Genomic DNA, 12,303 nt, shown 5'->3' with positions numbered 1-12,303 from the left:
TGCATAATGGAAAACCATGATGGGCTTGAACATTTGGTTATTCAGAGCGTGATATGAAATCCTGTGTGACTATAAACAGCCACTTGAGCCACTGTGCTCATTATTTCTTATCTATAATACAGTATTGAATAAACATAATGACTATTTGGTGTTTTCTATTACGGGATTTATTGTGACCAGCCCAGAGGCAGTAGAGGGAGTCAGTGACTCTGAATTAATGAAGTGTGTCTTTTTATTTGTTGTCTCTGTGTGACTCTCGTTTACCTTCATACACTGCCCTCAGAGTAAAGATAGCCCCAGTCTGTGCCTCTCAACACTAAGCATCAGCTGCTCTGGAAAAAACAGTCTGTCATTTCTTTGTTCCGAGGGTATTTCCACAACCTTAAAGACTCGTCTTAATATTTGGATGAAAAAATATTCACAAGTTGCGACTATACAGATGCTAGTAGAACTAAATGACATATATCCTTGCTTATGTACGACACAAAAATATAAACACGTTATTTTATGAAAATACCAAATAGTACAGTGTAACAGTAACATCAATACAGCAGTCCAGGCACCAGAGGAAAAAGATTTATAGAATCACTGCCATGTTTTCAGCGGCTTTTTATCCACCAAACTCTGGTGTTGTCTTAGTGACCTGTCGAGGTGTTTCCACCAGGGACAGTGCCATGAAAAGCGGTTGTTTTTTACCTAAACATCGCTGTGTTTCCAGCAAGGATTGTGCCACTAACAGCAGATACTTTAACCTCCTGAGACCTGAACTTCTGTTTGGTATGCATTTTTAATTTCTCCTGATCCCCTTCCTCTGATTTGGGATCAGTAGGACCTGATAAGTATAAAAAAACCTTAACTTTGTCAACAATAATAAGGTCCCAATATCCTCAAATGAGATGATAATAAAGTCCCAATAGCTGTGTTCGAAACCGTCCACTCACACACTCACTCACTCACTATTCCCTATTTCATGTTTAATATAGTGCACTACATGGGAAACGACTGAACGAGATTTCGGACACTAACTGAAACTAACGTTGTTGCGTCAGTAGCTGCGCCGTATACTCCTGTGACGCAAGTGGACGTGCCGAGTATCATGTAAACAAACCGGGCGCTTTGAGGATGATCGAACTGTATGGTGGTTGTACTTTTTGTCAATAAATTGTTGAAATGTCAATGGTGTGGACATTTGGTTTTGTCAGCTATGGTTGTGTGTCTACATTGTGAGCTGTAATAGCCCACGATAGTGCACGAGCTACAAGCTACCTGGCTTGTGCGAGCTAAGTGGCTATTGTTAGCTCGTGAGCTAACGTTACCGGCTAGCATCCTATTCGTTTCTTTTCTTTTTTGCAGTTGTTTTTCTTCTTCTCCTCTGGCAAAAGACAACCGCATTACATTGTGGTATAGAGGAGTAAAATGTAGGGTACATCGTTTGTTCACTCACATTTGCTGTGCATTGTGGGTCTTTTATAGTCCACTATATAGTGAATGAAATTAACCGCGGAGAATTCGAACAACACTACAAAATGGCGAACACACTATATAGTGCACTATATCCGTGATAGGGAGCGATTTCGAACACAGTTAATGTCTTCAAACGAGTACTTCCTTAACAGCGTCTTATCTTGTTACTAAAATTGGACAAATTTGTTGCCATATCAAACTACAAATGTCATTAATCGTAAATTAACAAGATCCCGCCATAAAATGTGATCAGGTTTTGGACCTTGTCCAATTTTGTGTCAGGATCGGCTGCAGACTGAATTGGCAGAGATGGCTGCCATCTTGTTTTTACATGGATTAGTGTGTTGTGGTCTTACTACCACGAGATGGGACAAAAAAGTTCGAGGACAACAGGTCTACGTTAAGCAGAATGAAGTATATGGTCCTGTAAACTCAAAATGTTATGTCCTCATATGAGGTCAAGCCAAAACATGACCTTGTCCTAACCATAATGTAAAAACACGTTAACCACAGCGTCGTTGAAAAGTAAAGACACATAGTTTCGACCTATCTGCTATATAATAAAGTACAAATGTAACATATCTGTGGTTTGCTGAAACATACAATGCCAACTCTTATTGTGGCGTCGGGGTTGAATACAGACAATTTCTGATGGATATTAAAACTTTTAAATCTTGTTTCATGTTGTACAAATCGAGCATGAACATACGGTGTCATTTCGGGCCACCATCTTTGTTTGGATTAGGAAAAAAGAGCACAACTTCAGAAAAAGGTTTAAAATCTTTTTTGGCGTGCAGTAGACAGTGCATTTATTTCAACCAGATGGTTGTAGTCTTTGAGTATTATAGAAATGTCTCAGAACAGCTGTAGCTGTTGTTAAATGAGCTTTGGGGTTTTTCAAAGATCACCAGGTAATCAGTTTTTTTTTTTTTTTTTTTACAAAAAACCCAGGTGATTAGTGCTGTGCAGATCCCCTGAAAGGTCAGAGAGGGTTTTTATGAGATACTTCTGCATTCCTTTGCAATTCATTTTGTGTTCCCTCTGATCCATAGTATACCATACTATAGTGTATAGTATATACTATATGTACAAGGCTGACTGAGATGGACTGTGGCTGTGATGATGACTACAGCCATGGGATGATGCTGTCGCTGTTACTCAACCACAAGTAGTCTGAGTAATAACCACAGCCAGACAGAGCAGCTGCAGCTGTGCTCACTGCCACTGGCTGTACACAATCGGCCTTTTGAAAGGAGTACTGAGCAGTAAATGCGTCATGTAAAGTGTCACATCATCACTCTTTTCTGTAGTATCTGCTTAGTATTCCCGCAGTGTTTTTTAACAGGACTGGACCAACACATTAACTGTTCAGATGAATCAGGGGAATGCAAAAATTATGGCGAGGGAACACAAAAGAAGTTCCCTTCAGGGGGTGTGTATCACTGTGACTAATACACGAGTGGCACAAAATAGGACTTAAGAAAACTCAGAAGAGACTGTTTGTCTTTATAAATATTTTCCTGATAAACAAGTTAAAAAAAGAGTTAAGGAGAATCATCTTTCCATCATCCATTCTCACCTGGAAGCAGCGATCTCTGCCTTCTGCTTGCCGATGGCTGCAGCCCTTTGAGCGCCCTCCACCGCCCGCTCCACCTTCTGCTTGATCTTGGTTCCCTTCAGCTGGATCACCCTCTTCTTCATGGCCTTCACTAGCATGTTGTTCATGTACTTGCCCTCCTCCTTCCCTCCCTCGGCGAAAGTGGTGCAGCCATAGCCGTGTCTCTGGTTGTTTAGCCACTCACCCTCGTACTTCAGCCCGCTGGACCTTTCGCTTATTCCATATCCTGAGCGCTTGTCGTTCTTCCACTCGCCCATGTAGACCTCTGTGGTGGTGGCGTCAATGTCGGCCTCCACTGGGGGGAAATCCTCGGCTCCGGTCAGGCTCTCGTCCCCGATGCTGATGGTGGAGTTGGTGTCGCTGGCGTTGGAACTGAGAGCCGATTCCGTCCTCAGGAAGCTGATCTTGCTCTTCTGGCTGGACAGCGAGGTACTTGAGTCGGACTTCTTCAGCTTACCCAGCAGGGAGCTCCTGCGGAACAGGCCCTTTTTCTTGGGTTTCACAGCCTCTGGGTCCACCTGGAGAGTGAGGGCAAAGCCTCCACGGGAAGGTCCCAGCTGGGTAGGGGTGGCGACGGGTGTCTCCTCACCTGAGGCGTTGGTGGTGGTGATGACGGGGATGTCTTGCTGCAAGACGGTGCCGTTGCTGTGTTCGCTGCGAAGGGAGGTCAGGGAGGTACGGAGAGGGGAGCGGACAACGGCTGCCATGCCATAAGGGACGCTCTGACGGACCCCATAGCCGTGCCGCATCCCACCTGTGAACTGACCCTGGAAAGTACCTGGAAACATCAGAAAGCAGGGAGTTATTCTTTTCTAGCTGCACCACATACAAAACACAAGACGCTACATTTTACATGCTAACAGCATGACTCTAAAGATGGCAGTGTCAGTCTGTTGCTTGGTTTGACCTCCACGTTGGTGCAGACTTAAATATGTCAACAGCTATTTTATTGTTGCCATGATATTTGGTACAAACAGTCCCTGAACCCAGAGGAAGAATCCTGATTATTTGGCAATCCCCTGGTTTGTCCTTGTGCGCAACTAGCCGGTCAAAGTTTTCACTTTTTTCTTGTGAAATATCTCAACATCTACTGGATGGATTGGCACAAAATTCTGTACAGACACACACAGTTCCTTCATAGCAAATCCTACTGTTTTCTCTACTTGCACAATGTAGTGTGATGTATCCCTATTATGAACTTAACTCCTGTTAACTTCCTGTCAGCTCTACAGTAACTTTACTTTTCACAGTTAGCTTTTTACATTTTGTTAATAGTACTTGCCATATCATCATTTTCATTTTAATATCAGGGTTAGCCGGTTAGCTAGCCTAGCTAGCTACTGAAATGAAGAAAAGCACCATAAACTTTATGATGGCGGTCCACTCTACTGATCTTTACTGCTCACTTTCGCAAGATGGTGTACATCAGTCACATTAAAATTTCTATCAGCTCTTCAAGCACCAAGTTTAAAAGAGAATCATGGTAACCTTATGTTGGCAAAGCTCCGACAATCAGGCTAATGTAGGTGCAACACTGAGTGACTAGCACACACAGCTAAGGGTTATCTTTGACACTGGGGTGAATATAAAAATGTTAATACACTTTATACAAAAACGTACAGTAAATACTTTCAACAATATGTACAAAGCAAACTGTGAAAAGTGAAGTAACCAACTGAAGGATGAAAAAGCATTGTGATCACAAAGGTCGGAGGTAAAGGTAATAACATTACTGTACAATTAACAGGAAGTAAACAGTTGACACTTTTCACAGTTAGCTTTGTAACTTACATATTGTTAATTAGGGTTGCATGATATCACATTTTTCACGTCACTATATCACTGTTTGGACTAATTTGATGTTTGTAAAGTCTATAAACACAATGACTGAACAAACGGTCCGTGAAAAAAATATTTTTTCCAGCGCATGTCTTAGTTACAACATGATTGAGCTAACTGGAGTAGTTTCATGTTGTACCCGACAATGGGAGGCTTTTAACAGATGATGTCCTGATGTTAGCTTTGCTGCTGCTGTTAGCTGTCCCTGTCAGCTGCAGCCACTGATGCTTTCTAGACCTCGTGATTTCCCAAAACTGAACAACACAAAACTGCTTTGCAGACACCACTAACAGCTAACGGTTAGCCCAGCTAATCTACGATAACCATGTTATTAATTACAAAACGTGCACACAGAAATAGTAATGTTTGTTCAGTCATTGTGTTTATAGACTTAACAAACATCAGATTAGTCTAAACGGTGATATAGTGACGTGAAAAATGTGATACACACACACACACACATATATATATATATATATATATATGGCTAAACTCTGCTGGTTTTCTACCCGGAAGTATTTGTAAACAACAAGGCAATTCCCTCTATACATGCATACTCTCATCATGATGGCCAACCAGCAGATGGAGACATGAAATACAATACTTTTCAATGTATTTAATATTCATTCATTGTGCAAAATAAATGTTGACTCAGTTGACTGATTCTGACTTTTTTTTTTTAAAGCTGATATTGGCCGATTCCGATGACGTGTCAATATTATCAGCATGTTGGCCGATTCCGATATTTAATTTTAAAGCCAATATCGTCTGATAACTGCTGATATTATCGTGCATTCCTGTTGTTAATAGTATTTAGTGTTTATTTTTATATATAGGCTAGTGTTTTTGATCACTTTGATAATCACAAGTGTCTTAGAAAACCATTAGAGATGTTAGCCAGTACTTAGCCTCAGCTGCCCTTTGTGTTTAGTGGCAGTTACATGTAGCAAATGCTATCATGCTAACATGCTAAACTAAGATGGTCAAGGTGGTAAACATTATTCCTACTGAACATTGCCATTGTGAGCACATTAGCATGATGTTAGCCTAACTGCCTTACAGAGCGGCTAGCGCGGCTGTAGACTTTGAAACATGGCTCGGAGTGAAAATAGTCCACTCCATATAAAACTACCCGTCCATTTATCTCTACCAAAATGTCATGGATATCTTTAGTGTGAAAGTTCATTAATGTTCTCACTGACAAGTCATCTTGAGCTCCAGTCTCATGCTATAATTGACATGAGTGTGGATTAGAGTGACAGCTAGGCCTCAGCCCGTGAGGCCAGGAGGGCATGGGGCTTGTGGGCTATTATTACATCCTGACATCTGGTGCTATCACATCCCCCACAGCAACTTCCACCAGACTGGACTTTAAAGCTGATGAGTCAGCTGCTGAGGAGGGGTTCCCACTGCTATTGTACCAGCAGAGATCACTACAGTCAATTTTATTTGTCTAACTTATTTAGTTTCCTCCACACAGTCAAATGGATGATCTGGGGGATAAGTACACAGCAGAAGCTTCCAGAGAGTATCTAAGGATTAACACGTTACTTAAAATCTGAAGGATTGTTTTTTTTACTTGAGATACAAACTTTCATTTTATCCAACCTGATCTGACCTGTTAACGACAAATTCTGTATGATTCATCAGTGGTGGAAAGTAAAGTACATTCATTTACGCAAGTACTTTATTTAAAGAACAATTTAACGGTTATTATACTTTACTTAAGTACTTCCATTTTATGATACTTTAAATTTATACTCCACTACATTTCAGACGGAAATACTGAACTTTTTACTCCACTGCGTTTATCTGACATAGTTACTTTCTAGTTACATGAGTGCTATTGTTACTTGTTACTTTGCAGATTCAACATTTACAAACACAACTAAACCTGACTGGATGCATTTTTTATTTGACTACACAACACTGACTATTTAGGCACACAGTTTAAAGAGAGGGAACATTTTTCTGCATAATCAGTATTTCTAATTTCAGTGCTTTTACTTAGTTAAGGTTTTGAATGCAGAGTCTTTTTAAAATAATTTATATACATGTCAGTATTCCTTTTTTATTTTTTTTTCCACCACTGTTGACACCGGTATAGTTTAGCAAAATGGAAAGATTCCTGTGGCGTTTGATTTCCAACGAGCTTTAAACACTTTTGACTGACAGCAGCAGGGTGATATTTTCTTCCGGTTACAGGCAGACATCATGAGCTGATTTGTCTCCACGTCGCCTGTTATGAACTCAGTGCAGCGGATCATATGGCCACGCTTGGCTTGATTGGTTTTGGTTGTACTACTGCATGATTTAGTTATCAACCTCTGAATGGTCACTGTTGTGTGATCCAGTGGTGGAGAGTAACTTATTACCCAACTCAAGAACAATTTCGATGTCCTTCTTTACTTCTGTATATCCATTTTATGCTGTTTAATGCTTTTACTCAGCTGCGGCTGACAGCTGGACTGACTTTATGGATTAAGACTTACCATAAAACCATAATTTAAAAAGCTAGTTTTAAAAGAGATGTATTGCTATTGATTAAACTACCCAACAGTATATAAAAAAAGTTAAAATTAGCTTTAACTAGATCAGCAATAAAATGCTACTTGCACATTAGGCTATATAACAGTATGTCTCTCAACACTCAGCAGTGTCCTGTTTCTGAATTATGAGTACTTTTATTTTAAATATTTTACATTTTTCCAATAGCAATTTTACTCAAGTGACATTTTGAATGTGGGACTTTGACTTGTCATGGAGTATTTCACAGAACAGCAGTGTAACCTTTACTGACGTAAAGCATCTGAATGCTTCCTTTACTACTGCAGATGCACATTCACATCTCCACATTTCAGTGGTGAAGAGTAACTAAGTACATTTACTCAAGCACTCCAGTTTGGAGGTATTTGTCCTTTACTTTATACTTCTGCTTCACTACATTTCACAAGTAAATATTGAACTTCTTCCTCTGTTACATTAATTTGATAGCTTTTCAGATTCAGATTAATGATACAAAATATAATTATGAAATAGATGAAATGGTATCAATCATCTGGGGTCAATTCACAAATTCAATCATGATCATCAAATAAAATATGTTGGGTTTTTTGTTTTTTTTTTTAGATTAAAACTAGTACTACTCTAGTACTACAGTAAAGTACAGTACTACAGTACTACTGTACTTTAAGTATACTTTTGTAATTTTATTTATATTAAACTTCCAGAAGTTGTAACAGAATATTTTTACATTTTATGTAAGCCTGTTACTATTTTTACCTGGGGACCTGAGTACTTCTACCACTGGTGTAATCACATATAGTGCAGAGCTCCAGTGTAACTAAGTACAAAGTGTATTTACTCAAGCACTATACTTGTACTTAACTTCAATGCTATGTCACTATACATCTGCTCTCAAGGGGGAATTACTCTGTTACGTTATTAGTAATCGAGTATTTGCCACTTTTACTTAAATATGATATGCGAGTACTGCTTTTTCAAGTATCAAAAGTCTGACTTTGTAAATCTCACCTCCATCCGCATATGTTTCTGTTCCATATCCATCCTGAAGCCCATTATTCCATGTTCCTTCGTACTTTGCTCCACTGCCAACACTGATCCGGATGCCATATCTCCCTTTGAAGCCATGAGTCCATTCCCCTCTGTAAATCCAGTGTCCTTTGGTTTCTACTCCCAGGCCGTGACGCTTCCCCTGCGACCAGTACCCCTCGTAGGTGTTTCCGCTGGGCCAGGTGTAGACTCCCACCACCTCGAAGCCGTAGTTCCAGGAGCCGGAGAACTCCCCCTGGCCTTTGGGTCCGGTGCAAATGCCATGGCCGTGGGCTTTGCCTCCCTCCCAGCCTCCGCAATAAGCTCCGCCGTCGTCAAACTCAAAGCGACCTCCACTCATGCCTCACCACTGCGCAATTACGCACCGATCTGTAAAGTAAAGTTTAAGTCTGTTACCTGGCTAAAGATAAAAGCTCCGTCAGTCTGACCTCACCTTCACCTGACATCAAAACTGATTGGAGATATCCTTGGTGCTCAACTTGTGGGGGGTTCTTCTTTTGGAGTTGGTTTGGGGATTTCTACGCGTGTCCATGAAGCTCCGGTGCGCACAACACTTTCCAAAAAAACTTAAGTTTGTCCTTTTTACTCCGGTGTCGTCTTCTTCTTGGATTGAGCTTCCTCCAGAATAAATTTGGGTGTTACAAATTTGGATGAAAATGTCATTAAGTCGAATTATTTCTGTATTTCTTTCTTGACAAGCCACTGATCTTACATGGCTTTTTCCAGGTGGCCACAGAGAAAAGCCCCTCTCCCCCTGTCCCTGCCACCCAGCTATCTCCTGACAGTCGCTGCTGTTGGAAATATTTTAGCAGACCTAACAAGGCGACCAATCCACACACACACACCCTTCCAAAAATACAACCCAATCCTTACTCTGCTGCCTGCAAGGAGCCATGCCAGAGTCTTGCCACCTCGGGGCTGAAGTACATGCCATTCAGGACTCTATAAGTTTTCCCCTGCAGTTTGTCATTATTCTCTAATAGGCGATTAAACATAAGGAAAGATGAATCTAAAATTAGATATGTATTTCTGTAATTTCCCAATAATGTTTCCATATGGTCTGCATGCTCTCATGGATCGTATAATATAGTATAACATTTCTACAGTACTCCAATTGGACATTAGTGTGTGTCGGTAGGGGTAATACAAACTTTAATAGTAGACCTATATGTAAACCCTGTTTCTTACAGTGTAGCTCTATGACGTTATCATTACAGCGGCCTATAGTTTGCTTTATAGCCTACTCATTTTACCATGAAAGCTGATTTATCTATTATATATCAGGATATTAGGGTAGTAGATTAGGCCTAGATATCTAAAGAAGCCTACTTGCAGATTATGAGTTTACTGCTACTATATCATCTACTTTTTAAATGTAACACTGCACAGGGGGAACTATTTTGTTAATTGTAGGACAGCAGCATTGTCCTGTACTTTATTATCTTCACTCCCTCTGCTGGGAAATGATGGTAACTGCATTATAGATATTTAAATTCCCTTTGAAAACTGTGTTGAACTTTTTGTAATACTAATGAGCAGCTAAGGTAGAAGATGTTGTCAGGTCTTTTACCCAAGTAAAAATATCAATAAATTAATGTAAATATTTGATTGCAAGTAAAAGTCCTGTAGGCCTACTCAAATTGATACTTCAATAAAAGCACTACCAGCTAAATATGCCTAAATCAAACCTATCAAAAGTAAAAGTATTTCTAAGCCTACTCTAAAAACATAAACTATGTTAAAACTTTTACAAAACATGTGTTGGATCTCGATATTGTTTGCTCCCTTTTGACTGATTTGGTATGCCTGTTTTTTCTTCTTAATTTACTAATTTTCATCATTCCTATATTTATGTACTTAAATTTCCCTCTAGCCTATTTTATTTTGTTACTAATTTTACGCACATCCTCTACAAGATGTTGTATGTTTATGCTTTTGCATGTTCTTCTTATGTTCAATAAAAAAAGTTGCTGTCAAAAAATTAATAAATAAATAAATTTGAAAAAAACTTTTTGCAAAACTAACAACCAGCAGTGGAAGAAGAAGTCAGGTCTTTTACAAAGTAAAAAATACCACATTAATGTGAAATCGCTCAGTTACAAAAGTAGTGTATTCAAAATAAGCTAATGTTAAGCTAACATCACTTGAGTAGCTATAAGTTGTCTAGGCTAACAGCAAGGCTAAATTTTGGCTAACCATGCTTAAGGTGTTCAAAGTAACAGTGTTTACTTGAAAAATGCAAACTTTTGGGAATAATGTTACTACTTAGCAGCAGTGGATAAAACTCAGATGTTTTAGGCTACTTAAATAAACTAACATCTGGTTTCCACTTATGTGTGCAGAGAGGAATCAACCGGAAGTCCATCCCTACGGGAATCTGATGTGCCTGCTGCCTAATGTGAAATATCTCAATTACCGTTGCAAGTAAATGTCCCGTAAATAAACCTAGGTTACTATCAGCAAGTATTATGAGCTCAATATAGGTTGCTTAAAGTATTAATAGTAAAAGTCAAAATCTCCGTAGCAGCCTACTTTCATGTTGGACCACAGGTGGAAGGTGGAGCTATGACGTCACTAACGTTAAGCGACGGTTGGCGCCGAATATCGTATTTTTGGGTCTAGAAAAGAGTTTAAAGGTCAAGACACATCTTAGTGTGTGGAGTTATGAAGAAGTCAGTGTAGCTGATGTCTGTTAGCATGTCCCTACTCTCTGCTGCAGCTAGGCTAGTCGCCCTGGGCTTCATTAGCTGCTGCTAGCTGCTAGCATAGCACACGAATTTCGGGCTAAAATTGCGATAGGTAGAGATGCATTATGGGTATTGTAGGCGCCCAGTTTCCATTGTGACCAGGAAGAAGAATCGTTACTTAAAAATTATTTATTTTTATTGTGAACCAATGCTTCATTGAAGTTCTGCCAGTTTATACCAATGTATTCCAATTTGTAGCCGCCTGTTTTCTTGGTTGAAATACACATCGGTAGGTAGATGGATGGATAGAGTTTTCTTCAAAATCCGGGAAATCAGGTCTTCACATACAAGGAATATGCTTAAGTCTATCAGTGTATAACAACAAACATTTTGGAAAAAAAAGACAAACGTGAATAGGCTGTAGAATACAAAACAACACCAAAAAAAGAAGAAAAAATAGCTATCATAAAAAATATGTAGCTACGTATAGTTAAAGAACTTCACAATTTTGTAAGTTGTAGTTTTTTGCAGAATAGTTTGAAATATTGTCCATGGGTTGTACAAAAGTTTAATGAGGTATAAATAGTAGAGATGCATGATATTTGATTTTTTGCAGATATAGGCCTATGTAACAACTCATTTGACTTATAACCAATACTGATATATCCACTTTTTTTTTTTTTTTTTTTTTTAAATAATAATAATATTGTCATGCAACTCCAACAAATAGGCTATATGTGCAATATAGTCCAAAAGATGGGTATTCCACCATTGAGAATAACAATTATTTAACTAGAAACGTGAAAGTTTGGCAGGCAAATCTCTCTTTGGTGGAAATGTTGGGGCCCAACTAGACAATGCTTTTTTGTGAGGGGTCACAAAGATTGGGAACCACTGGTTTTCATTCTAGGCTATTTTATAAGGCATTATATTTTTAATGTAAAATCTTAATCTGAAAAGGTACGTGTAACACAGCTGTCAGTGCAATAAAAAATAGGCCTGCTTCATATCTAAATATTAAAAAAGATTATTATTATCATTATTAATCATAATATTAATATTAATAATAACAATCACGAGAATGACAATAATGATGAGAAGAATAACAATGAATAAATAAAT

General features: G+C 39.0%; 1 protein-coding gene across 1 annotated transcript in view; it reads right to left on the bottom strand.

Moving 5' to 3' along the window:
- The window catches only part of jph2 (junctophilin 2), a 34,045-nt gene extending 24,760 nt beyond the window's left edge, over positions 1-9,285 (bottom strand). The window contains exons 1-2 of the mRNA XM_049581369.1: positions 8,456-9,285; positions 3,044-3,860 (exon numbers count right to left, since the gene is read on the bottom strand). Coding sequence (XP_049437326.1) covers positions 3,044-3,860; positions 8,456-8,834 — 1,196 coding nt within the window. The 5' untranslated portion in view covers positions 8,835-9,285. The remainder of the gene's footprint in view (positions 1-3,043; positions 3,861-8,455) is intronic.
- Positions 9,286-12,303: the final 3,018 nt, after the last annotated feature.

The sequence above is a fragment of the Epinephelus fuscoguttatus genome, linkage group LG7 (genome assembly GCF_011397635.1).
Source record: "Epinephelus fuscoguttatus linkage group LG7, E.fuscoguttatus.final_Chr_v1".
Lineage (NCBI taxonomy): Eukaryota > Metazoa > Chordata > Actinopteri > Perciformes > Serranidae > Epinephelus > Epinephelus fuscoguttatus.
Note: the sequence above shows the minus strand (reverse complement) of the source record. Positions and strands in the feature narration are given on the sequence as shown.